This window comes from Chamaea fasciata, unplaced genomic scaffold (genome assembly GCF_029207755.1).
Source record: "Chamaea fasciata isolate MVZ Bird 193981 ecotype frontalis unplaced genomic scaffold, bChaFas1.0.hap1 SCAF_461, whole genome shotgun sequence".
Classification (NCBI taxonomy): Eukaryota; Metazoa; Chordata; class Aves; order Passeriformes; family Sylviidae; genus Chamaea; species Chamaea fasciata.
The window spans coordinates 19,410-45,244 of record NW_027094546.1 but is presented as its reverse complement, the minus strand read 5'-3'; the positions used below and the strand labels follow the sequence as shown (position 1 = coordinate 45,244).

The 25,835-nt window shown below is 66.5% G+C and overlaps 5 protein-coding genes across 7 annotated transcripts; 2 read left to right on the top strand and 3 right to left on the bottom strand.

The window, feature by feature from the left end:
* Nucleotides 1–435: 435 nt before the first annotated feature.
* On the bottom strand, nucleotides 436–5,112 carry LOC136305516 (NAD-dependent protein deacetylase sirtuin-2-like). Its single transcript, XM_066208774.1, is given in 18 exon segments — nucleotides 436–523; nucleotides 828–895; nucleotides 1,361–1,425; nucleotides 1,587–1,638; nucleotides 1,765–1,841; nucleotides 1,960–1,989; nucleotides 1,991–2,016; nucleotides 2,144–2,203; nucleotides 2,697–2,814; nucleotides 2,817–2,828; nucleotides 2,926–2,994; nucleotides 3,093–3,149; nucleotides 3,266–3,289; nucleotides 3,291–3,373; nucleotides 3,465–3,506; nucleotides 4,117–4,233; nucleotides 4,776–4,815; nucleotides 4,897–5,112. Coding segments are annotated over 17 exon segments (1,053 nt in total). The 5' UTR covers nucleotides 5,050–5,112; the 3' UTR covers nucleotides 436–523; nucleotides 828–867.
* Nucleotides 5,113–5,215: 103 nt separating this feature from the next.
* On the top strand, nucleotides 5,216–7,839 carry LOC136305518 (NF-kappa-B inhibitor beta-like). The gene is made up of 6 exons (XM_066208776.1): nucleotides 5,216–5,472; nucleotides 5,705–5,810; nucleotides 6,681–6,927; nucleotides 7,181–7,269; nucleotides 7,368–7,638; nucleotides 7,755–7,839. The coding sequence occupies exons 1-5, from the start codon at nucleotides 5,255–5,257 to the stop codon at nucleotides 7,611–7,613; spliced, it is 906 nt and encodes a 301-aa protein (XP_066064873.1). The 5' UTR covers nucleotides 5,216–5,254; the 3' UTR covers nucleotides 7,614–7,638; nucleotides 7,755–7,839.
* Nucleotides 7,840–8,003: 164 nt separating this feature from the next.
* On the bottom strand, nucleotides 8,004–12,531 carry LOC136305515 (serine--tRNA ligase, mitochondrial-like). Of its 2 annotated transcripts, XM_066208772.1 has the most exons (16): nucleotides 12,270–12,531; nucleotides 12,050–12,145; nucleotides 11,928–11,957; nucleotides 11,692–11,832; nucleotides 11,544–11,598; nucleotides 11,356–11,419; nucleotides 10,766–10,871; nucleotides 10,392–10,439; nucleotides 10,208–10,316; nucleotides 9,817–9,862; nucleotides 9,565–9,652; nucleotides 9,375–9,487; nucleotides 9,201–9,294; nucleotides 8,823–8,915; nucleotides 8,658–8,723; nucleotides 8,004–8,569 (listed from the first exon to the last, which is right to left on the bottom strand). In XM_066208772.1, the coding sequence occupies exons 1-16, from the start codon at nucleotides 12,528–12,530 to the stop codon at nucleotides 8,408–8,410; spliced, it is 1,572 nt and encodes a 523-aa protein (XP_066064869.1). In that variant the 5' UTR covers nucleotide 12,531; the 3' UTR covers nucleotides 8,004–8,407. The 2 variants fall into 2 exon arrangements, with proteins under 2 accessions (XP_066064869.1, XP_066064868.1); XM_066208771.1 differs by having other exon boundaries at nucleotides 8,658–8,915.
* Nucleotides 12,532–13,133: 602 nt separating this feature from the next.
* On the bottom strand, nucleotides 13,134–13,899 carry LOC136305521 (small ribosomal subunit protein uS12m-like). Its single transcript, XM_066208779.1, has 3 exons — nucleotides 13,863–13,899; nucleotides 13,697–13,755; nucleotides 13,134–13,617 (listed from the first exon to the last, which is right to left on the bottom strand). The coding sequence occupies exons 2-3, from the start codon at nucleotides 13,743–13,745 to the stop codon at nucleotides 13,235–13,237; spliced, it is 432 nt and encodes a 143-aa protein (XP_066064876.1). The 5' UTR covers nucleotides 13,746–13,755; nucleotides 13,863–13,899; the 3' UTR covers nucleotides 13,134–13,234.
* A 190-nt stretch (nucleotides 13,900–14,089) lies between these two features.
* LOC136305520 (serine/threonine-protein kinase PAK 4-like) lies at nucleotides 14,090–25,182 on the top strand. 2 transcript variants are annotated; one of them, XM_066208777.1, is made up of 10 exons: nucleotides 14,090–14,165; nucleotides 14,496–14,556; nucleotides 18,487–18,703; nucleotides 19,934–20,416; nucleotides 21,882–22,238; nucleotides 23,114–23,247; nucleotides 23,651–23,777; nucleotides 23,860–23,985; nucleotides 24,710–24,844; nucleotides 24,935–25,182. In XM_066208777.1, exons 3-10 carry the CDS (start codon nucleotides 18,503–18,505, stop codon nucleotides 25,088–25,090), a joined length of 1,719 nt encoding a protein of 572 aa, XP_066064874.1. In that variant the 5' UTR covers nucleotides 14,090–14,165; nucleotides 14,496–14,556; nucleotides 18,487–18,502; the 3' UTR covers nucleotides 25,091–25,182. The 2 variants fall into 2 exon arrangements, with proteins under 2 accessions (XP_066064874.1, XP_066064875.1); XM_066208778.1 differs by lacking the exon at nucleotides 19,934–20,416.
* Nucleotides 25,183–25,835: the final 653 nt, after the last annotated feature.

Genomic DNA, 25,835 nt, shown 5'->3' with positions numbered 1-25,835 from the left:
AACCCTTTCACACCAAAACCTTCCACACGCCGAACCGCAGCCTTCGGCCTTTGGCACGCCCTCCCTGTGAATTCCCCACACATTCTGGAGCCGCAACGCCCCATTTCAGGAGCGGGGAAAATAAAAACCCAAACCCCTTTTGGCACCCACGACCTCCCCCTTCCCTTTCCTGTTTCCCCCCGCCCCACGTGTTTATTTTTCCTGTCGTTCTTCCCTTCCGTCCTTCGCAGGAAAACAAGACCCCCAGTCCCTCGAGGCAGAACCACACCCACAGCCAAAAACTCCTCTGCGGCTCTTTAATTGGGATTTGCCCCCCCCGCGCTATGGGGAGGGTCCTTCCTGCCCCCCCCGGCGGCTTTTGGGGGTCTTTGTCCGCCTCGGCCTTGCCCCCCAGGCTCTGCCCGGGGCTCCCCCCGGCCTCGCCCTCCTTCCCTCGGGGCTTTTGGGGGTCCCCCCGCTCCGTGTCCCCCCCCTTGGCGTCGATGGCCGCGTGTTCCCTCCGCACCAGCTCCTCCAGCTCCTCCTGGGGGGAGACACGGGCGCTTCAGGGGGGGCTTGGGGGGGTTACAGGGGGATTTGGGGGGCCCGGGGGGGTTTAGAGGGGGGATTTGGGGGTCCTGGGGGGGTTTACAGGGGGATTTGGGGGGGTTTAGGGGGGATTTGGGGGTCCTGGGGGGGGTTACAGGGGGGATTTGGGGGTCCCGGGGGGGTTTAGAGGGGGATTTGGGGGTTCTGGGGGGGTTAGAGGGGGATTTGGGGGCCTGGGGGGGGTTTAGGGGGGATTTGGGGGGCCTGGGGGGCGGGGGCCAGGTGTGGGGGGCCGTTACCTTCCAGCCCAGGAGTTCGGCCAGAGCCAGGCAGCCGCTGTCACAGTCCCCCGAGCCAGGCGACGTCCCTGCAGACACAGCGACCCCAGAGTCACCTGGGGGGCCGGAACACCTGGGGGGGGGCTGAAACACCTGGGGGGCTGGAACACCTGGGAGGGCTGGAACACCTGGGGGGCTGGAACACCTGGGGGGCTGGAATACCTGGGGGGCTGGAACACCTGGGGGGGGGCTGAAACACCTGGGGGGGCTGGAATACCTGGGGGGGCGCTGAAACACCTGGGGGGGCTGGAATACCCTGGGGGGCGCTGAAACACCTGGGGGGGCTGTGAATACCCTGGGGGGGCGCTGAAACACCTGGGGGGGCTGGAATACCTGGGGGGGTTCAAACACCTGGGGGACCCCCTAAAGAAGCACCTGGAATGGCCCCAAAATTACCTCGGGGTGTCCCACACCTGGATGGGGGAGCCCCCCACACACCTTCAGGGGTCCCCCAACCACTTTGGGGGGGGCAGAGCCCCCCCAACCCGTCACACCTGTAGGCCTTGTCCGAGTCGAAGTCCATCCCACCGAAACCCATCAGGGACATCAGGGGGTCGCTCTGGGGGGCACGGAGGGGGGGGACAGGTGGGGGAGGGCTGCTCTCTGAGCCCCTCCCCCCCCTCCCAGTGCCTCCTCACCTGTCCCCACCTCACCTGCCCCCACCTCACCTGTCCCCCACCTCACCTGTCCCCCCACCCACCTCACCTGTCCCCACCTCACCTGTCCTGTCTTCTCCTTGTTGATCAGGAGTCTGGGGGTGTTGGTGGGGACCCTGTGGGAGGGAACAGTCACGGGGGGGTCCCTGGGGGTCCGAGGGGTCCCGGGGGGGTCCCGGGAGGTTTGGGGGGGGTCCCTGGGGGTCCCAGGGGGATCTGGGGGGGGGTCCCGGGGGTCTCACCTGCCGATGAGGGAGGCGAAGGGCTGCACCTGCAGCGAGGTGCCCATGATGAGCAGCAGGTCGACTTTCTCAAAGTCCTGGGGGGGGGGGGGGGGCAGAGGATGTCACCCGGGGGGGGTCCCCGGGGGGGTGGGGGAGGGGCGGTCCCCGGGGTCCCCTCCCCCCAAACTCAGCCCCCCCCCAACCCCCACTCACCGACTCCATGAGGGCGAAGAAGCGCGGGGGGGAGGTTCTCCCCAAAAAACACGATGTCTGGGGGGCGGGGGGGAGGGGAGGGGGGCAGGTGAGGGGGGGGCAGGGGGGTGAAGACCCCTCCCCCCACCCCCCCAAATTCCTGCTGTGCCCCCCCCCCTCCCCCCCCCCCCAGCCAACAACTCACCGGGTTTCACCAGCCCCTGGCACTTCTCGCACTTGGGGACGAGGGAGGAGAAGATGCGCTCTGGAAGGGAGGGGGGAGGCTCGCGGGGGGGCACCTGGGGGGGCAGGGGGAACACCTGGGGGGACACCTGGGGGGGATCCCAAGGACACTTGGGGGGGATACCAGGGACAGCTGGGGGGCACCTGGGGGGACACCTGGGGGGGCAGCTGGGGGGCAGGGGAACACCTGGGGGGCACCTGGGGGGATCCCAAGGACACTTGGGGGGGATACCAAGGGACAGTTGGGGGGGCACCTGGGGGGCACGGGGACACCTGGGGGGCACCTGGGGGATACCTGGGGGGCAGCTGGGGGGCAGGGGAACACCTTGGGGGGCACCTGGACACCTGGGGGGGCACCTGGGGGGCATGGGGACACTTGGGGGGATCCCAGGGACACCTGGGGGGCACAGGGACACCTGGGGGGATCCCAGGGACACCTGGGGGGCACAGGGGACACCCGGGGGGATCCCAGGGACACCTGGGGGTCCCGGGGCCGCCCCCAGAGCCCCCCCTACCCCTCATCCAGGCCAGGCTGTAGCGCCGGCGGCACGAGGGCCGCAGGCAGTGTGACGTGAAGAACGTGCCATGGGCCTCCACCAGCAGCTCCGGGCGCAGACCCCGCCACCCGCTCCAGGGGTGTCGATGTTCTGGGGGGGGGTCACGGGGGTCTCACAGGGTCCCCAAGACCCCCCGGAGCCCCCCAAAGCGGCGGGGGCGGGAGGGGAGGGGGCAGCGGGCGCCAACCTGGGTGTAGCAGCGCAGCAAGAGCCCCTTGTCCTGCAGCAGCCGCATGAAGTAGTGACACACCGTGGGCTGGGGGGGGGGAGTTGGGGGTCACTTGGGGGGTCTCTGCTCACCTCCCGTTAAATTTGGGGGGGGATTTGGAAGGAAATTTTCGGGGGTGTTCTTACCTTGAACTGGCCCGGGTAGAGCTCGCGGGCGAGGGCGAAAAAGGGCTCCGGGTGTTTCTGGGGGGGGGTTACAAGGAAATCAGGGGGTGACCCCACCCCCCCCCAAAAAAAAAACCCCCCAACCCCGTGGCGCCCCCCAGAATGTGGGGAGGAGGAGGAGGGGAGGGGGGCACCTTGAAGAAGCCGATCTCGAAGATTGGCCTCGGGGTACGGGAGGTCGTAGCTCTGCAGGTTGGAGTAGAGGCCGGTGCCGGGGGAGCGGAAATCCGGGATCCCGGCGGCTGGGGGAGAGGGGGGGAGAGGGGGTCAGGAGCCGCCCCCGGTGTCCCCCCAGGGCCGCCCCCCCGCCCCCCCGGGACAAGGAGCACTCACAGGTGGAGATGCCGGCGCCCACCATGCACACGACGTTCTTACCTGGGGGGGAGGCGGGGGTGAAGCCCGAAACTGCCCCTGCCCTCCCCCACCCTCCCCTCCCCCTCCCCCCGCGGTGAACCCCCAAATCCCCCCCCACGGCCCATTGTGCCGCTGCCCCAGCCCCGTGCCTGGGTCCCCACCCTTCCCAGTTCCCAGCCCCATTCCCTTCCCGTTCCCATCCCCAGTTCCTATTTCCAACCCTTATTCCTATTCCCATTCCCAATTCCCATCCCCAGTTCCCGTTCCTAGCCCCATTCCCATCCACGTTTCCGTCCCCATCCCCAATTCCCAGCCCCATTCCCAATTCCTGTTCCCAGCCCCATTTCCAGTTCCCATTCCCAGTTCATTCCCATTTACAGTTCCCATCCCTAATTCCCGTCCCCATTCCCATCCCCAATTCCCGTTCCTGGCCCGTCCCCATTCCCATCCCCAATTCCCAGTTCCTGTTCCCATCCCCAATTCCCATTCCCATCTCCATTCCCATCCCCAATTCCCATTCCTGGCCTGTCCCCAATTCCCATCCCCAATTCCCATCCCATTTCCCATCCCCAGTTCCCGTTCCCGGCCCGTTCCTGTCCCCATCCCCAATTCCCGTTCCCGGTGTCCCCACAGCGGTCGCTCCGGAGGAAGCGGCTCACGCCGCGCAGGCTCAGCTCGTCCAGCACCGGCTCCGCGCGGTCCCCGCCGAGCCCCAGGCCCCGGGCCAGCAGCGTCCGCAGCAGCTCCACTGCGGGGACACCGCGCTGTCCGTCCCCAGCCAAGGGACCCCCCCAAAAAATGTCCCCAAAGTCCCTGAAGCGTCCCCCAAAATCCCTTCAGGAACCGCAAAGGGCGCCCCAGAAAGCCCTGCGCTCCCCAGACCGCCTGCCCTGCCCGGGGAAATCCCCGAGTGTCCCGCAGGAGCCCCCAGACCTCTCCGAAGGCCGCCTAAGGTCCCCAAACGTGTCCCCAGAAATGTCCCCAAACGTGTCCCCGAGGTGTCCCCAAAAGGGTCCCCAAAAGTGTCCCCGAGGTGTCCCCAAAAGTGACCCCGGGGTGTCCCCAAACGTGTCCTCAAAAGTGTCCCCAGGGTGTCCCCAAACGTGTCCCCGAGGTGTCCCCAAAATTGTCCCCGGGGTGTCCCCAAAAGTGTCCCCGGGGTGTCCCCAAAATTGTCCCCGGGGTGTCCCCAAAAGTGTCCCCGGGGTGTCCCCAAAAGTGTCCCCGGGGTGTCCCCAGACGTGTCCCCGAGGTGTCCCCACAGGCCCAGCCCGGCGCCCCCAGACCCACTGTCAGCGTCGGCCGAAGCGCCCGGCCCGGGGTCCGAGACCTGCGGGGAGCAGTGCGGGGGTCACCGGGGTGTCGGGGGCGGGCACGGGGCGGGCAGCGGGGGAGACACCGGGGGCGTTACCGGAGACTCGGCGCCCTGCTCCGCCTCCTCCTCGCGGGCACCGGGAGCTGCGGGGCCAGTGGGGGAGTCACGGGCGGAGGGGAGGGGAGCGGGAGCTCCACCCCCCGGGCCCGTCCCGGCCCCGCCGCCCCCGGTACTCTCCGGGTCCGCCATGGCTCGGCCTGTCCGCCACACCTCCCGGCGCCTCCGCCACACCTCCCGGCGTGCCCCGCGTCCGCACCGTCACTCCCGCCGGCTCCGGTTGGCCGGGGAAGCAGGCGCGGCCAGACGGAAGTTGCTGATTGGCTGAGACACCCGGAAGCGCGGGCGCGGACTACGGGTCCCGGCAGGCGCCGGGGCGGGGATTCCCCGGTCCGCGATGGCGGCCGCGGCCCCCGCGGCCCCGGCGGCGGCCCCCGGCGAGGCCAAGCAGCCCGAGGGCGACGAGTGGTGCGACAGCGGGCTGGGCTCGCTGGGCGAGGGGCCGCTGGGGCCGCCGCTGCCCGCCGGCCCCGGAGCGGAGTCCCCCGAGCCCCTCGCCGACCCCGCGGCCTGGCTCCGGCACGTCCTGAGCTTCGTCACCGAGGACGGCGACACGTGAGGGCGGGGAGGGACGAGAGACCCCCCCCCGGGGTCCGGGCGGGACCCCTGCGCTCACCCTGGGGTCGGGAGGTCGCGGGGTTCCGGTGCGGACCCCTCCTCCCCTCCCCCACCGTGGGGACCCTCAATAGCCCCTCCCCCATTCCCCTCCCCCACCGCCCCCCCCCCAATTCTCTGGGGAGCTCCCGGTGGGTGTGGGGGTGTCCGACCAGCCCGTGCCCACCCCCAGGGCCCTTCACCTGGCCGTGATCCACGAGCACGAGGAGTTCCTCGAGTCCATCCTGCGGCACACGGAGCGCTCGCCCTACCTGGACCTGCAGAACGACCTGGGCCAGGTGCGGCACCGGGGACAGAAGTTTGGGGGGGTCCCGGGGGGGATGGGGGGGGCCGGGGTCACCGCGAGTCTCCGCAGCGAGGGTGGGTGAGGAGCTGGGGGGGAACTGGGGGTTTGGGGTCACGGTGGAGCGGGGCTGCGGAGGGGCTGTCAGCCCCCGGACCGGGCTTTGGGGGGCACGTTTGGGGGTGAGGTTTTGGGGGGTGATGTTTGGGGGTGACGTTTTGGGGTGGTTTGACCCCGGGCTCGCACATCGCCGTGGTGCCGGGGCTGGGGCAGAGTTTTGGGGGCGCAGTTTTGGGGTCCCGGGGCAGAGTTTTGGGGCGCAGTTTTGGGGTCCCGGGGCAGAGTTTTGGGGGTGCAGTTTTGGGGTCCCGGGGCGCAGTTTTGGGGTGACCTTTGGGCCAATTCCCCCCCCAGAGCGCCCTGCACATCGCCGTGGTGGTGGGGTGGAGGTTTTGGGGCGCAGTTTTGGGGTCCCGGGGCACAGTTTTGGGGCGCAGTTTCGGGGTGACGTTTCGGGGTCCCGGGGCACAGTTTTGGGGTCCCGGGGCGCAGTTTCGGGGTGACCTTTGGCCCGATATCCCCCAGAGCGCCCTGCACATCGCCGTGGTGCCGGGGCTGGGGTGGAGGTTTTGGGGGCGCAGTTTTGGGGTTTTGGGGCACAGTTTGGGGGTGACCTTTGGCCCGATCCCCCCCAGAGCGCCCTGCACATCGCCATGGTGCCGGGGCTGGGGTGGAGGTTTTGGGGGCGCAGTTTTTGGGTCTCGGGGCACAGTTTTGGGGCGCAGTTTCGGGGTGACGTTTCGGGGTCCCGGGGCACAGTTTTGGGGCGCAGTTTCGGGGTGACCTTTGGCCCGATCCCCCCCAGAGCGCCCTGCACATCGCCGTGGTGCTGGGGCTGGCCGGCGCCGTGCGGCGGCTGCGGGCGGCGGGCGCGGGCGTGGCCGTGCGGGAGCGGGGCGGCCACACGCCGCTGCACCTGGCCTGCCGCGAGGGGCACCCCGCCTGCGCCCGCGCCCTGCTGGGGGGGCCCCCCGAGCCCCGCGACGCCCCCCGCAAGGACGAGGAGGAGGAGGAGGAGCGGCGGGCGCAGCTGGAGAGCGTCAACTACGACGGTGCGGGTTTTTTTTGGGGGGGGGGGTCGTGGGGGTTTTAAAGGGGGCACGGGGGTTTTTTTTGCGGGGGGGGGGAAACGCGATTTTGGGGGCGCAGTTTGGTGGTGGATGGGGAGGTTTGGAATCCACTCGTTTTGGGAGCGGGAGGCCGGGAGGGGAATGCTTGGGGTGGGTGGGGGGGATGGGGGGGGGGGTCTCACCTGCTCAGGTAGGGCTTTGGGCCCCCCCCCCATTTCCCTCCTCCCCCCCACAGGTTACACCCCCCTGCACGTGGCCGTCCTGCGCCGCGACCCCGAGCTGGTGCAGCTCCTGCTCCGCGCCGGCGCCGACCCCGACCGCCCGGTGGGTACCCCCCCCAAAAAAAATAAACCCCAAAATGAGATTGAGGAGGAGGAGGGGGGGGGATCCCCAGCGCCGCTGACCCCGGCGTGCCCCCCCAGGAGCCGAGCTGCGGCCGCAGCCCCCTGCACCTGGCCGTGGAGGCGCAGAGCCCCGAGGTGGCCGAGTGCCTCCTGCGCGGCGGGGCGCGGCCGGAGCCGCGCACCTTCTCGGGCTTCACGCCCCTGTACAGCGCCCGGCGCCGCGCCGACCCCCGGCTGCCCCCGCTGCTGCGCCGCTTCGGGGCCCGCGACCCCCCCCAGCAGCGACAGCAGCGACAGCGGCGACAGCGGCGACAGCGGCGATAGCGAGGGCGGGGCCGGCGACAGCCAGGTCAGTCGGGGGACACAGCTCCCCCCCCCTCCTCCCCCTCTGGAGTGTGCCCCGGGGGTCTCCCGGTGCGGGGAGGGCCCCCAAGCCCCCTCCCCAAAACTCCTCTCCGTGCCCAGGACGAGTACGACGACATCGTCATCAACAGCGGGCGCTGCCCGGCCTGAGACCCCCACACCCCCCCCCCCCGGCATGGATTTGGGGGTCCCCTGCCGCCCCTCCCCCAGCCGGGGGGACCCCCCGAAGATGCGACCCCCCCCCAAAATCCCGGCAGAGCCCCAAAGGCTGCGGGGGGCGCCGGGAAATAAAGGGGAGGCTCTTTTCGGAGCAAAGGGCACGGCTGTGACAATAACGGGGAGGGGAGAGGGGGGGTTTTCCAGGTTTTATTCCCGGGGATTCGTCACCGCGGGGACACACACGTCCCCTCCCCGCTTCGTGCGTCCATCCTGCGACGTCCGTGCCCTCGTGCTCCGCGGGGACCCCGTCCCCACCTCAGGAGGTTTGGGGGTCCCCACCTCAGGAGGTTTTGGGGGTGGTCCCCACCTCAGGAGGGTTTGGGGGTGGTCCCCACCTCAGGAGGTTTTGGGGGTGGTCCCCACCTCAGGAGGGTTTGGGGGGGTCCCCACCTCAGGAGGTTTTGGGGGTGGGGGTCCCCACCTCAGGAGGTTTTGGGGGGGTCCCCACCTCAGGAGGGTTTGGGGGGGTCCCCACCTCAGGAGGTTTTGGGGATCCCCCCACCTCAGGAGGTTTTGGGGGTGGGGGTCCCCCCACCTCAGGAGGTTTTGGGGGTGGGGGTCCCCACCTCAGGAGGTTTGGGGGGGCCCCCCCCGGGCTGGTTGGGGCCGATGTAGCGCAGGAGGGGCTTGGGGGGCCGGGTCAGCACCTCCTGCCCCACCAGCGGCTGCAGCACCGGGGGCACCCGCACACTGCCGTCCTGGGGGGGTGACACGGGGTGGGGTGAGCCCCCCAAACCCCCGCGGGACCCCCCCCCCCTCCCCAAAAAAACAAACCAAACCACTCACCGGGAGCTGGTTGCACTCGAGGAGCGCGATGAGAACCCGCGGCACGGCGCAGGCGGTGCCGTTCACCTGGGGAGGGGGGAATGGGGGATGCGGGGTCTGGGGGAGCTCGGGGACCCCCCCCCGGGGGTTTTGGGGTTCTCCCGGGGCTTTGGGGGGGTCACCCACCGTGTGGGCGTGGCTCAGGCGGCCGCCCTCCCCGCTGTACATGATGTTCAGCCGCCGGCTCTGGTAATCCGTGCAGTTGGAAGCGCTGGAAATCTGGGGAGGGGGACGGAGAAGGGGGTCAGGAGGTTCTGGGGACCCCCCCCCAAAAAAAAAACAACCGGGGGTCCTGCTCCAACAGCGAGGACAGGAATAAGGGGGGAGGGAGGCGTCGCCACACCCTGCGCCTCTTCAACCTCTGCGGCGTTCCCCGAATTTCTCGGATTCTCCTCAAACCGTCGGACCCCTCCCCGAATTATCGAGGTTCTACCCACGTTCTTTGGTCTCCCCCCCGCCCCGGAATCATTAGGGGTCCCAGACTCGCCCCCCCTCTCCCCTCACCTCCCCAAATTTGCCCCGTCCGGGCATCCAGGCCTCGATGTCGAACTTGCGGTAAGCGGGGAGCCCCAACTCCTCCGTGGGCATGTCCAGCACTCTGAGGGGGAGGGGGGGATAGTTAGGAGGGATTTTGGGATCCCGCGGATTGGGGGGGACCCCCCTCAACCCCCCCCTCACCGGTAATGGAGCCCCAGCTCGGAGAAGATCTCCTTCTGGAGCCCCAGGAACTCGTCCAGCAGCTCGTCGCTCTCCGTCCCGCGCTCGGCCGCCGTCACCCCGAACATCTCCACCTTGTGGGGGGCGCGGGGTGCGGGGTGAGACCCCCGCCTCCTCTCCCTCCCCACGCCTCTCCCAGTGCTCCCAGTACCTTGGTGAACTGGTGGACCCTGTAGAGCCCCCAGGGCTCCTGGCCCGTGTCGGTCTCGGTGCGGTAACACGTGCTGGAACACACGACCCTGGCGGGACGGGGGGGGGACGACACACAGCTCAGGGGGGGCCCCCAAAACCCCCCAGGAAATCGGGGAGGGGGCTCCAGATGGGGATGGGGGTCTTGTGGGGGGGACACAGGGCTCCCGGGGAGAGGAGAGGAGAGGAGAGGGGGGGACAGAACCCCCAGTACCTGAGGGGCAGGTCCTGCAGCTGCACGGCGTGGTCCATGAAATACCCTGGGGTGGGGGGCACAGGGTGACCTCCGAATCCATCTGCCCCCCCTTCCCTGCCCCCCGCTTCTCCTGCCTTTCCTCCACGCTTTTATTCCTTAATTTCTCATTCTCCTGCTGATTCTCCGCCCATTTTGGTTTCCCCTGTGATTTTTTTCCCTGGTTTCCTCCGCTTTTCCTTTTTATTCCCCGTCTCTGGCCCACGGTTGCCTCTTTTCTGCCCCGTTTTTCACCGTTTCCTTCCCGTTCTCCCCCGATTTTCCCCGTTCTCCCTCATGTTTTCTCCCCCCGGCTCTTCCCCCTTTCTCCCCCCGGATTTTCCCCATTTCCCCGTTTCCCCCCGTTTCTCACCTGCGATTCCCACCTCCGAGGTCCCGGCCAGGCACAGGTCCTCGAAGCGTGCGGGGTCAATGGTGTAAACTGGGGAGGGGGTGGCGCTGGGCCGGACCCCGCAGCCCTCCTGGGGGGCGCAGGGGGTCACCCGGGGTCACGGAGGCGCCGGGGGGGGGGCTCGGGGGGCGCGGGGGTCACTCACAAAAACGGCTCCTCGCAGCAGGTCCGGCACCGTCATGGGCAGGAAACCCTGCGAGAAAGGGGGGTCAGGAGACCCCAGCGCCCCGGGGTGCCCCCCGAGCCCCCCTGGACCCCCCCAGACCCCCCCAGCCCCTCCCTGGACCCCCCAGCCCCTCCCTGGATCCCCCAAGACCCTCCCTGGATCCCCCCAGACCCCCCCAGACCCTCCCTGGACCCCCCAGATCCCCCCAGACCCCCCCAGACCCTCCCTGGACCCCCCAGATCCCCCCAGACCCCCCCAGATCCCCCCAGACCCTCCCTGGACCCCCCAGATCCCCCCAGACCCCCCCAGCCCCTCCCTGGATCCCCCCAGACCCCCCCAGCCCCCTTCCCCACCTTGCTGAGCAGCTTCCGCAGGGTGAAGGTGACGAGGGCGTGCTGGAGCAGGGCGCCGGCCCCGCACAGGTAATAGGAGCGATGGCCCGACACGTGGGACAGGCGCCTGCACAGGTGGGACAGGTGAGGGACAGGGGAGGGGACAGCTGTGGGGACAGGTGAGGGACAGGTGAGGGGGACAGGTGTGGGACAGGTGAGGGACAGGTGAGGGACAGGTGAGGGACAGGTGAGGGACAAGTGTGGGGACAGCTGAGGGAGACAGGTGGGGACAAGTATAGGAACAGCTGTGGGGACAGGTGAGGGGACAGGCGTAGGGACAGCTGTGGGACAGGTGAGGGACAGGTGAGGGGACAGCCGTGGGGACAGGTGATGGACAGGTGGGAACAGGTATAGCGACAGCTGTGGGGACAGGTAGAGGGACAGCTGAGGGGGACAGGTGGGGACAGGTGAGGGGACAAGTGTAGGGACAGGTCAGAGAACAGGTAGAGGAACAGCTGTGGGGACAGCTGTGGGGACAGGCGAGGGGGACAGCTGTGGGACAGCTGTGGGACAGCTGTGGGACAGGTGTGTCCCGTCCAGCCGTTGCTCACCTTTGCCGGATGATGTCCAGCCCCTCCCCCAGCTCCAGGTGTCCCTTTGGCTCGACCTCGAACACTGGGGAAGGGACGGGGGGAGCTCGGTCACCTTTGCCCCCGTGCTCACCCCCCAAACGCCGCCCAGCCCTTCGCTTTCCCCACGAGGACCCCTCCCCTCCCCCAGAGCAGCCCGCGGCCCTCACCTGGCTTCTCACCGACCACCTGGAGCAGCCGGGCCTGCCTCTGGTCCCCGACGGGCTGGGGGGAGCACGAGGGGGAGTTCGGGGGGGGCTCCGGAAAGCCCCCCCAAAACAAGGGGGACGCAGGTGGGGGGGATTTTGGGGGTCTCACCACGGCGGGGTGGGTTCTGTTGGGCAGCTGCAGAGCCCCCAGGTAAAATCTCTGCTCCAGCTCGGATTCCTCGGCCGCGAGCAGCCGGAGCTGTCCCCGGAGGCTGCGGCCCCTCTCCCGCAGCGCCGCCAGGGCCGGGAGCTGCCGGGGGGGTCGCCGTGAGGCCACGGGGGGAGTCGGGGGGGCCAGGACCCCCCCGAGTCACGACCACCCCCCCCCCCCGACCCCATTCCTACCGTCTTGGCCGCCGCCTTGTCCTGGGAGGCCTGGGGAGGGGGGAAAAGGAATCGGCGGGTGCCGAGGGGTTCCGGGGGGGAACGCACCCAGCGGGGGCTTTGGGGGGTCCCGGGGGTCTCACCATGATGTCGCGGACCCCCTGGGCCACGCGCCCCTTCTCAGCCTCCAGCCGGGCGATGCCATCGCGGACCTCCCGCAGCCGCCACCACGTCCGCACCTGAGGGTGTGGCCGGGGCGTGGCTCAGGTGAGCGGCCCGGCAGCACCCGAACCGGGGGGGGGGGGGAGGGACCGCAGGCCACGCCCCCTGTAAGCCCCGCCCAGCGCCGTTCCCGCCACTCACGATCTCGCGGAGCGCGGCGCCCCCTAGCGGCCCGCGGCGCTGCTCCACCTCGCGCTCGCTGAGCGCGGTCACGTCGAGCTGCGGCCGCGCGCTCAGCCCCTCGCGCACGTGCTCGTACAGGCGGCTCCGCGCGGCCCCGGGAGCGGCCCCGGCCCCGGGAGAGGCCCCGGGAGAGGCCCCGGCCCCGGGAGCGGCCCCCGCGGCCCCGCGCCGCCCGCCCGCCGCACGCCCCGCCGCCAGCAGCGCCCGGCGCGCCGCCATCTTGGGCACCGGGGGCGGGGGGAGGAGCCGGGGGCGGGGCCGGACACGCGCGCGGACCGCGCCCCTCCCCGGCCGGCCTTGGCCACGCCCCCCGGCCTCAGACCCGCCGCGCTGCGGGTTTGGTGACCGCGGTGACCCCGCGGTGACCCCCGTGACACCCCCAGGGTTATCCCAGTGACCCCCATGACAACCCCAGGGCCATCTCAGTGACCCCCAGGGTTATCCCAGTGACCCCCCCAGTGACCCCCATAACACCCTCAAGACCATCGCAGCGACCCCCTGCCAGTGATCCCCGCCCAGTGACCCCCGTGACCCCCTCAGTGACCCCTGTGACACCCCCAGTGACACTCCCAGGGCCATCCCAGTGACCCCCCCAGTGACCCCCCTCCCAGTGACCCCTGTGACACCCCCAGAGTCCTCCCAGTGAACCCCTGGTGCCCTCCCAACGCCCTGAGCGTCTCCCCCCGAGTCCCCAGATCTCCGTCCGGACCCTTCCCAGCACCTCCCAGCCTCCCTCGTGCCCTCGCAGCCCCTTCCCCGAGTCCTCGGGCCCCCTTCCACCGCCCACAAGACCCTTCCCAGCACCCCCACCAGCGCTCCACACCACAAGCCACATGATCACCACCACCGCCACCTTTTAATCCGCGCAGCACCCACTCGCAGGCCCCCCACCCCGGGGTGTCGTCCCCCCCCGTCCCGATTCCTCATTTCTTGGCCTGCACGTGGGCGCAGTCGTACTTCCCGCGCACCACGGTGAGTTTGACGCCGGGCAGGTCCTGGGTGCGCCCGCCCTGCACCAGCACGATGTGGTGCTCCTGCAGGTTGTGGCCCTCGCCGGGCACGAAGGCGATGACCTCGCGGCCGGTGCTGAGCCGCACGCGCACGCAGCGCCGGTTCGCCGAGTTGGGCTTCTTGGGCTTTCGGATCAGGTTCTTCAGCACCACGCCCTTGATCTGGGGGCGGCCCAGGGTGGGCCCCGGTTTGCGGGGCGGGGGAGCGGGCCGGCCCCGCCGGTGCATCTGGTTCAGCGTGGCCATGGCGGCCGATGGAGGAGGGGGCGGCGGCGACGGGAGGAGCAGCCCCGCACCTGCGGAGGGGACGCGGAGCCGGGTCAGGGGGTTTGGGGGGCGGCGGGTTTTGGACGGGAGGGGGGGTCATTTACCCACCGCGGCGGGGCAGCGAGGCGGCGGCTCTGAGCACGGCGCGCAGCGACATTTCCGAGGCTCTGAGGGGAGAAGGCGCGGTGAGAACTGCCCGGGGAGGGCACCGGGGAGCGGGAGGGAGCGGCGGCACCGGAGCCCCCACGTTCCTCTCAGAGCGCCGCCATCTTACCCGGATTCGAGCGCACCGCGCTGCGATTGGATGGCGGAGATGGCAATCTCCGTGCTTCGCGCGGTGATTGGTCAGGTTCCGCTTAATCCCGCCCTGATCGCCGGGGAGCCTGCAGACCCTCCCCCTCTTAGACCCCGCCCCTCCCGCCCTAGGCCTCGCCCCTCATTGGCCAGATATTACCGACCACGCCCTTCCCGCGGTGTCTCTGCCCCCCGCGGGGGGGCGTGGCCTGTCGCCGCGGCGACGCGGGCGTGGGAGGACCCGGATGTGTGTCGCTCCCAAGATGGCGGCGGCGGCGGCCGAGTGAGGCCTGAGGGAGCCCGGGGGAGGGGGGGGGGGGGCTGAGGGCGCTCGGGAGGAATTTGGGGCATTTCGGGCGGATCTGGGGTTCGGAGACCCCCCCAAAGCCGAGGGATTCTGCGGTGACGGAGCTGGGGCGTTAGGGGCTGGGCTTGGCGGGCGGTTTGAGCCTCCCCAGATACCCGGAGGGGCGGCAGCGGCAGCCTTGGGGAACCCCGGAATTCCCGGAGAACATCGGGATATGGATCCAACCGCCCCCCCCCCCCGCCCTCAAAACACCCCCGAAGGGGAGATCCGGCCTGCTCCTGAGGGAATTCCGCTCTTCCCGTGCAGCGCCTTTCCCGGAGGACCCGGAACGCGGAGCTGAGGCGGAAAAGTTTTCCCTCGGTGGAAGGTAGGAAACGGATCCGGAATTAATTCCCAGATTTTTTTTTTATCCCACGGGGACTTGGGGGGAGTGGGGGGTCTCCCATGCAGCCCCAGAGCCGTGGGATGGATTTTTCCAGCGTTTCCTGTGGATTTGCCTTGGGAGCCCCAAGGCGGAGGGGCTCTGGGGTTCCTCGGGAATGTCCCAACTCCTCAAAAACAGCTTTTCCCCCCCAAATTCTGGAGCAGCGGGGAGGGGAACTCGCCTTCCCCACCGGGTTTTGTTCCTGTCGCCGCTCCTCGACGGAAAAGGAGGGGAAAAAAAACCAAAAAAAGCCGGAAAATCCAGTCGGTCTGTCTTTGGGTGTTTTTTAGCTGTGTTTTCCCTGGAAATCAGGGAGTTTTCCAACAAGCGACGGTGGCGTAGAGGGGTCGACCCCGCGGTCGGCTTGGAAATAACTTTGGTTCGTCCAGGTGTGGGAAAGATCCGGCGATCCTTTGGGAATGGCCAGAAACTTTCCCCGTCCCGCCGTTCCCTGCTGGGCTTTGGGGGGGTCAGAGGTGGGAATTTGGTCGCCAACGTCTCCTTAGGGGCTGCAGCACGAGCAGGGATTTCCCCGGATTTTCCAGGAAAAAAAAGAATTCCCGAGGATATCCCTGCCCGTGGCTTTGAGGAAGCTTTTCATTTGTTCGTTCCCGTGGGATAAAACCCTGGGAGGGATATCTGGGATTCTGGAGGGGGTTCCCGAAGCAGCCCCAGGAGGGATTGGCCGTTCTCCCGGGTTTCGGGGCACCGGGATGGATGGACGGGATCGTTCCTGCTTAATCGGATCGTCGTTAATCGGCCCGCCCTTCGCCGCCGGCCGGAGATTCCCGAGGTTCCTTCCTTCCTCCCTCTCCCTGCACTTCCAGCCGCGGGGACACTTCCTTGTGCGGGAGAAGAGCTGAGTTCCGCCAGAATTCCTCTTTTTTTTTTTTTTCCCCTTTTCTTTTACACTTTTTTACCTTCTTCTCCCCTCCCCTGGTTCTCCTTTCCTTTCCCTGCTCTCCCGCTTCCCTCCCGTCCCGCTTTTCCCGGCGATCCCCTTCTCCCGGGAGTTCGGCTCTCCCGGTTCCCTTCCCGGTTTGTTTGCCCCCGTTCGGATGAGCTTTGGAGGCTCCTCGTGGGTCGGCGGATTCCTGGGATTCCGGGATTCCTCCGGGAGGGCAAAGGCCGACACTTCTCCTCCTCTTCCTCTTCCTCCTCTTCCTCCTCCTCTGGCAGATCCAGCCGGGCCAGTCCAACCCGCCTTTCCCGGCCGGAACGCTCCGGCCTTGCCGGGCTCCTTTTCCCGGGAATGTGACCTGGGAATCCCGTTCGGGATCTCACCGGCCCTGTCGGAATTCCGGGGATTTTCCGGGACGGTTTTCATCTGTCCCCTCAAGGAGCTGCTTCCCGAGGATCCCAAGCTCCCACCAGGGGCCTTGGAGGTGGAAGTTTTTTGGTTTTTTCGGGTTTTTTTCCGTGGAAAATGTTGCTTTGGAAGGTTTGGAATATCTTCCTGTTCCGGCTGACGCCAGGAAAATAGTTCCCCCCCCCCGAAGGAAAAAAGCGGCTCAGGGATTTTCCAACTTCCAGCGGAAGTTGGAAACGCTTCTTCCCCAGAAGGATCAGACCCGGCGTGGGTCCGGGACTCGGGGAGCTTTAGGGGAAAAAGAAAAACCGGGAATGAGCAGTGGGAACGCGAGGTGAGTGTTTCGTCTGGGCGCAGTTTTGTCACCACGTCCCCGCAGGGAATTCCCTGGGAATCCCTTTGGGATCCGGTTCAGGGGGGAAATGGAGCAATTCGGGGCCAAGGGGGGGAGATGGGATGGATGGACCAGCTCCACTCAGGGAGGGGGGAAAAAACAAAACCAACCCAGGAACGCTGGAATTTGGGAAGCGTCGTGTCTGGAATGCCCTGGGCGTTTGTTGTCCTGAAATTCACCTGGATCCGGCCTGAAAATCCCGAAGTTTGCTGGGAAAATCTCATTTTGGTCCCTGCCTGGACACCGTCCTGCATTTTCCTGCATTTGGGCTTTACAGGAAGGCCTGAGGCACCTTTTCTTCCTTTTTCCTTTTCCCTTTCCCTTTCCTTTTCCCTTCCCTTTCCCTTTCCTTTCCCTTTCCTTTTCCCTCTCCCTTTCCCTTTCCTTTTCCCTTTCCTTTTCCCTTTCCTTTTCCCTTTCCTTTTCCCTTTCCTTTTCCCTTTCCTTTTCCCTTTCCCTTCTCTTTCCTTTTCCCTTTCCCTTTCCCTTCCCATTCCCTTTCCTTTTCCCTTTCCCTTTCCCTTTCCCTTTCCCTTTCCCTTTCCCTTTCCCTTTCCCTTTCCCTTTCCCTTCCCTTTCCTTTCCCTTTCCTCTCCTTTCCCTTTCCTTTTCCCTTTCCCGTTCCTTTTCCCTTTTCCCTTTCCTCTCCATCCCGGAGCTGCCGGCAGGATTCCCCAGCAGCCTGAACGCCGCTGATTCGGGGTGTGTTGCTTTGGGGGCAGTTTTAGGGAAAAACACAAGAACGTTCCGCCCGCTGTGGACTCAGTTCCTCGGTAATTGGTGACTAATTAAACCCTGCTGGGATCCCAGGAATGCAGCCTGGGAAGGGCTGAGGAAGAAGTCCAACCCCCTCCTGGCCCCCATCCCACCCTCTGGAATTCTTCAGGACCCTTCTGCCCCTGCCAAGTGCTGCCGGTTTTTCCTCAACCATCTGAAAAAAAAAAAAATTAAAAAAGGGATTTTTGGGGTGGAATCCAGTGGATCCTGCACCTCCCTGATGTTCTGGCCGGCCTGGGTCGTCCTCAGAGCTTTCCCATGGAACTCCCGGCGGGAAGAGCCCGATTCCAGCAGATTTTAGTCCTCCCACCCCGTGCCCAGCTGCCATTTCCCCACACCAGGAGGATTCCCCAGCTGAAAATGGGATTTCGGCCATCCAGGGAGGATGCCAGCAGCGTCCTGGAAAGGTGGAAGGAGCGACCAGCCCGGGATGAGGAGGGAAACTCGGGAATACACAGAACCCTGACGGGTTTTCGGAGGAGAAGAAAAAACTTCGTGATGGGTCGTTGATTTGAGGGGAAAACCTTCCAGACTGGGAAAAAAAAAAACAGTGAGAAAACCTTGGAAGCGGCAGGATTCCGGAGCCTGGAGAATGGGATTTTCCCGGAGAACGGGATTGAGCCAAAGGAGCTGGGAAAAAAAAATGGGAGGGGAGAGGCGTCCCAGAAAAAAAGGGATCTCTGTGGCTTCTTGGGGTGTTTGGAGGCTGTTTGTTGGCCCGGGTGAGGTAACCGGCGGATTGATCCCGGTTCCCGGTGGGAATTTCTGGCGCTCCTGGTGTTTCCAAGCTCGGCCTTGGAGGAAAACTGGGAAGGGATTGGATAACAGTGGGGGATGTTGGACGGAATCATTCCAGCAGTGGGATTTCTGGGGCTGGTCCCGTCCGTCCCAAAGCATTTCGTCCCAACAACTTTTCCGATTTATTTTCTTCTAACTAAAGGATTTCAGGGACTGTTCCCATTCCTGGTTTGGATTTCAGGGGCTGTTCCTGTTCCCAGGGCTGGATTTTGGATCTGTCCCCATTCCCAGGGCTGGATTTTGGGTCTGATCCCATTCCCAGGCTGGATTTCGGGGTCTGTCCCCATTCCCAGGGCTGGATTTTGATCCCCATTCCCAGGCTGGATTTCGGGGTCTGATCCCATTCCCAGGCTGGATTTTGGGGTCTGATCCCATTCCCAGGCTGGATTTTGATCCCCATTCCCATTCCCAGATTGGATTTTGGCCCCATTCCCATTCCCAGGCTGGATTTTGGGTCTGATCCTATTCCCAGGCTGGATTTCGGGGTCTGTCCCCATTCCCAGACTGGATTTTGATCCCCATTCCCATTCCCAGACTGGATTTTGATCCCCATCCCCACTCCCAGACTGGATTTTGTTCCCATCCCCCCTCCCAGGCTGGATTCCCGGGCCATGTTCTCCAAGAAGAAGAAGCGGCTGGAGATCTCGGCGCCGTCCAACTTCGAGCACCGGGTGCACACGGGCTACGACGCGTCGGAGCAGCGCTTCACGGGGCTGCCCCGGCAGTGGCAGGGGCTGCTGGAGGAGAACGCCCGGCGCCCCAAACCCCTGGTGGACCCCGCCTGCGTCACCGCCGTCCGCGGGGCCCACAAGGTGCGGGGCAACCGCGGGGAAGAGCGCGGGAATTTGGGAGGGCGGGGACCCGCAGGGGTTGACGGCGCTCCGGGTGCGCTGGGGGGCGGAATTGGGGAGGGGGGGTTTGGTGTGGGGGGCAGGTGGGGGGTTGTTGGGTGGTTTGGGGGCTCAGAAAGGGAAAGTGGGGGGATTTGGGAGTCAGGGAGGTGGGAGGTGAGTCCCCACACCTTTCCCACCTCCCAAAAACCAGACTGGGGGATTTGAGGGTCAGGGAGGTGAGTCCCCACACCTTTCCTACCTCCCAAAAACCAAACTGGGGGATTTGGGAGTCAGGGAGGTGGGAGGTGAGTCCCCACACCTTTCCCACCTCCCAAAAACCAGACTGGGGGGTTTGAGGGTCAGGGAGGTGAGTCCCCACACCTTTCCCACCTCCCAAAAACCAAACTGGGGGATTTGGGGGTCAGGGAGGTGAGTCCCCACACCTTTCCTACCTCCCAAAAACCAAACTGGGGGATTTGGGGGTCAGGGAGGTGAGTCCCCACACCTTTCCTACCTCCCAAAAACCAAACTGGGGGATTTGGGGGTCAGGGAGGTGGGAGGTGAGTCCCCACACCTTTCCCACCTCCCAAAAACCAAACTGGGGGATTTGGGGGTCAGGGAGGTGAGTCCCCACACCTTTCCCACCTCCCCAAAAGACGAATGAGGGGTGGGGTCATGGACCAGGGGATTTTGGGGTCCCGGGGCAGGGAGGAGGGAGGTTGGGGGGCTCGTTCAGTCCCCAGGGTGGGTCTGGGGGGATTTTTGGGCTTTGCAGTGTGGTAAGGGGGTCCTGGACGCTCTTTGGGGTCCAGCTGGGAGGGATTTGGGGGTCTGGGGGCAGGGAGGTGACGATTGGGTCCCCCAGGCCCCCCGCCCAAGGTGAGACCCTTCCCCACAGCTGGAAGCAGCCCACCCCACGGGGAGCTCGGGATCCGTTCCCCGCTGGGCGTGCTCCCCCCGGCTGTTTAAATCCCCCCATTCCCGCATCCCCTCCGTGTTCCCACCGGCACCCCTTCCCACCCAGCTCCGAAACCGCCCGATCCCCACGCCCTGGGAGACCCCCCCCAGTGTTTGGGCACCCCAATCCCTGGGGGTCACGTTGGGATCTGGGGCTGTCTCCCTGGAAGGACAGCCGAGCTCCATCCCCGTGACCCTTTTTTGGTTTGTTTTTGTTCTTTTCCCCCCGCGCGTGTCCCCCCCTTCCCGCAGCCCATCGTGCGCGGCTCCAAAGGGCCCCAGGATGGGAGCCCCGGCGGCCGGGACGGGGCCCTGGCGTGGCTCCTGGACGAGCTGGAGGCCGTGTCCGTGTCCCGCTCCAACTCCCTGCGCCGGGAGAGCCCCCCCAGCCCGGCCCGGCTCCCCCCGGAGAACGGCCTGGCCCCCGGAGCCCCCCGCGCCCACCCGGAGCCCGGCGAGAGCCGCCGCGCGCGCCCGCGGCCGAGCCCCCCGCCCGAATCCCGGGAGCCCCCCCGGCCTCAGCCCCGGCCCCCCGGGGGTCGCCCCAAATCCAGCTCGGCCGGAGAGGGGCCCCCGAGGCCCCCGGGCCGCGAGCAGCGCCCGCTCTCGGGGCCCGACCTGCGGCCCCCCGACGCGGCCGGCGCGCCCGCCGCGGGGCTGAAGACGGCGCCCGGACGCCCCTTCCACACCTACCCCCGCGCCGACGCCGCCCCCGGCCGGGGGGGCGCCGCCCAGGTAAAGGCGGCTTCCCAGGCCCTTCCTCGGCCTCCTCTTCCTGCTCTTCTTCCTCCTCCGGGGCGGCTCCTCCGCTCCTCTTCCTCGCGGCTTCCCGTGCTCCGCTGGGATCCGCGGCAGCTTCCTTCCCCGGGGTCGCATCCTTGGCTCTGGAGCGGTTTTCTTTTCTTCCCTTTCTTCTTCTTCTTTTTCTTCTTCTGCTTCTTCTGCTTCTTCTTCCTCCTTTCCTCCTTCTTCTTCTCGTTCTTCTTGTGGTTTTCCTTCTTCTTCTTCTTCCTCTCTTTCTTCTCCTTCTTCTTCTTCTCGTTCTGCTTCCTTTTTTTCTTCTGCTTCTTGTTCTTCTGCCTCTTCCTCCTTGCTGCACTTGTCCTGTTCTTCCTCAGAAGCAGCTCCTCCGCTCCTCTTCCTCGCGGCTTCCCGTGCTCCGCTGCGATCAGCAGTAGCTTCCTTTCTTGGGATCACATCCTTGGCTCTGGAGTGATTTCCGCTTTTCTTTCCTCTGCTTCTTCTTCTTCTTCTTCTTGTGCTTCTTGTGCTTCTTTTGCTGCTTCTGCTTTTTTTTCTTCTTCTTGTGTTTTTTCTTCTTCTTCTTCTTCTTCTTCTTCTTCTTCTTCTTCTTCTTCTTCTTCTTCTTCTTCTTCATTTTCTTCTTCTTCTTCTTTTTCTTCTTCTTCTTCTTCTTCTTCTTCTTCTTCTTCTTCTTCTTCTTCTTCTTCTTCTTTTTCTTCTTCTTCTTCTTCTTCTTCTTCTTCTTCTTCTTCTTCTCCTTTTTTTTTGTTTCTTCTTCTTGTGTTTTTTCTGCTGCTGCTGCTTCTTGTTCTTCTGCCTCTTCCTCCTTGCTGCACCTGTCCTGTTCTTCCTCCGAAGCAGCTCCTCCGCTCCTCTTCCTCGCGGCTTCCCGTGCTCCACTGGGATCCGCGGCAGCTTCCTTCCCCGGGGTCCCATCCTTGGCTCTGGAGCGGTTTCCTCTTCTTCTTCTGCTCCTTCTTCTTCTTCTTCTTGTACTTCTTGTGCTGCTTCTTCTTCTTCTTTTTCTTCTTGTACTTCTTGTGCTGCTTCTTCTTCTTCTTTTTCTTCTTCTTCTTGTGCTTCTTGTGCTCCTTCTTCTTCCTCTGCCCCTTCCTCCTTGCTGCGCCTGTCCCGTCCTTCCTCCGAAGCAGCTCCTCCGCTCCTCTTCCTCGCGGCCTCCCACAGCTGGGACGCTCGGGGGCCGCCGCCTCCCCCCTGCCCAGGGCTGCGTGCTCAGCACCGAGGCAGTTTCCTCTTCCTCCCTGGAAGCAGCTGCTCTTCTCCTCTTCCTCATCCCGGCTGGAATCGGGGCGTCCCTCAGGCCGCGGGCTCCGCGCTTCCTTCCCGCCGCGCTGCCTCCCGAGTCTCTTCCTCCTCCTCCTCCTCCTCCTCCTCCTCCTGCTCCCTCGGCCCGGGAATTGCGGGGCGCTGACGCCCCTCTCCGCTGTCCCCGCAGGCCGAGCGCCGCCCGGGCCGCCCGCAGGAGGAGGTGACCCCCAACGGGCCGGCGGCCGGCGCCTCCCAGGCCCCCAAAGCCCCGGAGCCCCCCGAGGCGCCGGCGCCGCGCGGGCCCGGCCCCGCGGCCGCCGCGCCGGGGGGAGCCCAGCGCGTGTCCCACGAGCAGTTCCGGGAGGCGCTGCGGATGGTGGTGGACCCCGGCGACCCCCGCGCCTACCTGGACAACTTCATCAAGATCGGCGAGGGCTCCACGGGCGTGGTGTGCATCGCCACCGTGCGCGGCTCCGGCAAGCTCGTGGCCGTCAAGAAGATGGACCTGCGCAAGCAGCAGCGGAGGGAGCTGCTCTTCAACGAGGTGAGGGCCGGGGGGGCGGCCCGGGGGGCCTCGGGGGCCTTGGGGACACCTGGAGAGCCCTGGGGACACCTGGGGAGCACTGGGGACACCTGGAGAGCACTGGGGACACCTTGGGAGTGCTGGGGACACCTTGGGAGTGCTGGGGACACCTGGAGAGCCCTGGGGACACCTGGAGAGCCCTGGGGACACCTGGGGACACCTTCAGAGCACTGGGGACACCTGGAGAGCACTGGGGACACCTTGGGAGCACTGGGGACACCTTGGGAGTGCTGGGGACACCTGGAGAGCCCTGGGGACACCTGGAGAGCACTGGGGACACCTGGAGAGCCTTGGGGACACCTTGAGAGCCCTGGGGACTCCTTGGGGACACCTGGAGAGCCTTGGGGACACCTGGAGAGCCTTGGGGACACCTTGGGGACACATTGAGAGCCTTGGAGACACCTGGAGAGCACTGGGGACACCTAGAGAGCCTTGGGGACGCCTTGGGAGCCTTGGGGACAACTTGGGGACACCTTGAGAGCTTTTGGGCCCCTCAAGAGCCTTGGGAACACCTTCAGAGCATTGGGGACACCTTGGGAGCTCTGGGGACACCTTGGGGACACATTGAGAGCTTTTGGGCCCTTCAAGAGCTTTGAGAACACCTTCAGAGCACTGGGGACACTTTGGGAGCCCTCAGGACACCTTGGGAGCCCTGGGGACCCCTCGGGGACCCCTCGCGAGCTCTGCGTGCCCTCGGGAAGGGAACTTCCGAGACCCTCGGGAAGCTCTCGGATCCCCTCAGGGCCCTCGAGGGGCTCTCGGTGACGCAGCGCGGAGCCCCCGGTGCCCTGGGGACCGTGCCAGGGTGCCAGCGCCGTGTGTCCCCTCCCGCCCAGGTGGTGATCATGCGGGACCACCAGCACGAGAACGTGGTGGAGATGTACAACAGTTACCTGGTGGGCGACGAGCTCTGGGTGGTCATGGAGTTCCTGGAGGGCGGCGCCCTGACGGACATCGTCACCCACACCAGGTGACCGTGGGGGCAGGCGTGGCGCAGGTGCCGGGGTGGTGGCAGGGTGGTGGCACAAGTGGCAGAGGTGACAGAGCGGTGCCAGGGCGGTGGCACAAGTGGCAGGATGGTGACAGGGCGGTGGCACAAGTGGCAGGATGGTGACAGAAGTGCCAGGGCAGTGGCAGAGGCGGCAGGGCGGTGGCAGGGGGGTGGCACAAGTGGCAGGGCGGTGACAGAGGTGCCAGGGCGGTGGCACAAGTGGCAGGGCAGTGACAGAGGTGGCAGGGCGGTGCCAGGGTGGTGCCAGGGCGGTGGCAGGGCGGTGACAGAGGTAGTAGGGAGGTGCCAGGGCAGTGGCAAAGGTGGCAGGGCGGTGCCAGGGCGGTGGCACAAGCGGCAGGTGACAGGTGCCGTCCCCCAGGATGTCGGAGGAGCAGATCGCCGCCGTGTGCCGCTCGGTGCTGCGCGCTCTCGCCGTGCTGCACGCCCAGGGCGTCATCCACCGCGACATCAAGAGCGACTCCATCCTCCTCACCCACGACGGGCGGGTAGGGACCCCCGGCAGCGCCCCCCAAACCCGCCCCCGATCCTTCGGGGCCCCGCCCTGACCCGCCCCCGCGCCCCCGACAGGTGAAACTCTCCGATTTCGGCTTCTGCGCCCAAGTGAACAAGGAGGTGCCGCGCCGCAAGTCCCTGGTGGGGACGCCGTACTGGATGGCGCCCGAGCTCATCTCCCGCCTGCCCTACGGCCCGGAGGTGCGGCCCGGGGCTCCGGGGGGCTCCTGGGGGCGACTTGGGGGGGTTAGCGGGGTGGAGACGGTGTGGGGGGCCCCCGAGACCGGCTCCTGCCTTCTCTAGCACTCTGAGGTGGCTGTTGGGGAGGTTGGGATGGGTTTGGGGGTCCCCAGGGCAGATTTTGGGGTCCCCAGGGTGGGTTTTGGGGTCCCCAGGGTGGGTTTAGTGTCCCCAGGGTGGGTTTGGGGTCCCCAGGGTGGGTTTAGTGTCCCCAGGGTGGGTTTGGGGTCCCCAGGGTGGGTTTGGTGGTCCCGAGGGTGGGTTTGGGTGTCCCCAGGGTGGGTTTGGGGGTCCCCAGGGTGGGTTTAGTGTCCCCAGGGTGGGTTTGGGGTCCCCAGGGTGGGTTTAGTGTCCCCAGGGTGTGTTTGGTGGTCCCCAGGGTGGGTTTAGTGTCCCCAGGGTGTGTTTGGGGGTCCCCAGGGTGTGTTTAGTGTCCCCAGGGTGGGTTTGGGGGTCCCCAGGGTGTGTCTGGGGGTTCCCAGGGTGGGTTTGGGGTCCCCAGGGTGGGTTTAGTGTCCCCAGGGTGTGTTTGGTGGTCCCCAGGGTGGGTTTAGTGTCCCCAGGGTGTGTTTGGGGGTCCCCAGGGTGGGTTTAGTGTCCCCAGGGTGGGTTTGGGGGTCCCCAGGGTGGGAGCCCCCCCCGTGCCCCCCCCGCCCTCATTCCCGGGGTGCCCCTCGGCGCTCAGGTGGACATCTGGTCTCTGGGGGTGATGGTCATCGAGATGGTGGACGGGGAGCCCCCCTACTTCAACGAGCCGCCGCTCAAAGCCATGAAGCTGATCCGGGACAACCTCCCCCCGCGGCTCAAGAACGGCCACAAGGTACCTCGGGGCGGGGGAGGTGGGGGGGTCCCCCCTTTTTTTGGGGCCTCCCGGGGGGGTCTCACCTCACCCCGTGCTCCTTCCCCACAGGTGTCGCCCTCGCTGAAGGGTTTCCTGGAGCGGATGCTGGTGCGGGACCCGGCGCAGCGCGCCAGCGCCCCGGAGCTGCTGCGGCATCCCTTCCTGGGGGCGGCCGGCCCCCCCGCCTGCATCGTGCCCCTCATGCGGCAGCACCGGCTGCGGTGAGAGCCCCCACCCCCGGCTTTGGGGGAGACCCCCCCGGCCCCCTCCTCCTCCTCCTCCTCCTCCTCCTCCTCCTCCTCCTCGGTGGCACCCCCGAACTGAACTGGAGCGGGACTGGGACGTTCCCGGGGGACGCCGGCCCCCCCCGACCTGTACTACTGAGCTGGGGACCCCCCGGCAGAGATTTTGGGGAGGGGGCGGGGGCAGCTGTCACCCCGGAGGTTTGGGGGTGCAGGGGCTGCTCCTTCCCGCCTTTGGGACCCATTTTGGGGCGTTTCTGCCTTTTTTTGGTGGTTTTTTTTTTTAGCTGCCTTTTTTTCTACCCCTTCGGGGCACTGGGGTGTGGCCCCCCCGACATCTCCGTGGGGTGGGGGTCCCCAAAACTACAGCCCCCCCTGTCCCCAGCACACCACACTACTGACTCGGGGCGCGCCCCCCAGCCCCCCTCGCCTGTTTTTGTTGAGTCTGGGGGTTTTTTTTGGGGGGGTCGGTTCCTTCCCCCCGGAACTCCCCCCACCCCACCCCCCCCGGTGCCCCCCCCGGTTTTGTTTTGTTGTTGTTGTTGTTTTTTTTTAAACAAAGTGATATTTATATCGGTCGGGTTTTGTACCGCGCGGCAGCGGCCCGGGGGGGACACGGGGCCCCCCCCCAAATTACACGTGTCCTTTTGGACCCCCCCGTGTGCCGTGTGGTTCTTGGGGGGGCGGGGGGCACCTCCCAGATCCCCCTCCCCCCGGGGGTATGCCCA

What these genes read in the sequence shown, in the direction of transcription:
- LOC136305520 (XM_066208777.1), top strand. Translation starts at nt 18,503, where the DNA reads ATGTTCTCCAAGAAGAAGAAGCGGCTGGAGATCTCGGCGCCGTCCAAC. An exon ending in GACATCGTCACCCACACCAG is followed by an intron (nt 23,248 to 23,650) that starts GTGACCGTGGGG and finishes GCCGTCCCCCAG; the next exon opens with GATGTCGGAGGAGCAGATCG. An exon ending in GGCTCAAGAACGGCCACAAG is followed by an intron (nt 24,845 to 24,934) that starts GTACCTCGGGGC and finishes CCTTCCCCACAG; the next exon opens with GTGTCGCCCTCGCTGAAGGG.
- LOC136305515 (XM_066208771.1), bottom strand. Translation starts at nt 12,530, where the DNA reads ATGGCGGCGCGCCGGGCGCTGCTGGCGGCGGGGCGTGCGGCGGGCGGG. An exon ending in CTGCAGGACCTGCCCCTCAG is followed by an intron (nt 9,653 to 9,816) that starts GTACTGGGGGTT and finishes CCGTCCCGCCAG; the next exon opens with GGTCGTGTGTTCCAGCACGT. An exon ending in GGGTCCACCAGTTCACCAAG is followed by an intron (nt 9,488 to 9,564) that starts GTACTGGGAGCA and finishes GCCCCCCACAAG; the next exon opens with GTGGAGATGTTCGGGGTGAC.
- LOC136305518 (XM_066208776.1), top strand. Translation starts at nt 5,255, where the DNA reads ATGGCGGCCGCGGCCCCCGCGGCCCCGGCGGCGGCCCCCGGCGAGGCC. An exon ending in GTCACCGAGGACGGCGACAC is followed by an intron (nt 5,473 to 5,704) that starts GTGAGGGCGGGG and finishes GCCCACCCCCAG; the next exon opens with GGCCCTTCACCTGGCCGTGA. An exon ending in GGAGAGCGTCAACTACGACG is followed by an intron (nt 6,928 to 7,180) that starts GTGCGGGTTTTT and finishes TCCCCCCCACAG; the next exon opens with GTTACACCCCCCTGCACGTG.
- LOC136305521 (XM_066208779.1), bottom strand. Translation starts at nt 13,745, where the DNA reads ATGTCGCTGCGCGCCGTGCTCAGAGCCGCCGCCTCGCTGCCCCGCCGC. An exon ending in CGCCTCGCTGCCCCGCCGCG is followed by an intron (nt 13,618 to 13,696) that starts GTGGGTAAATGA and finishes TCCCCTCCGCAG; the next exon opens with GTGCGGGGCTGCTCCTCCCG.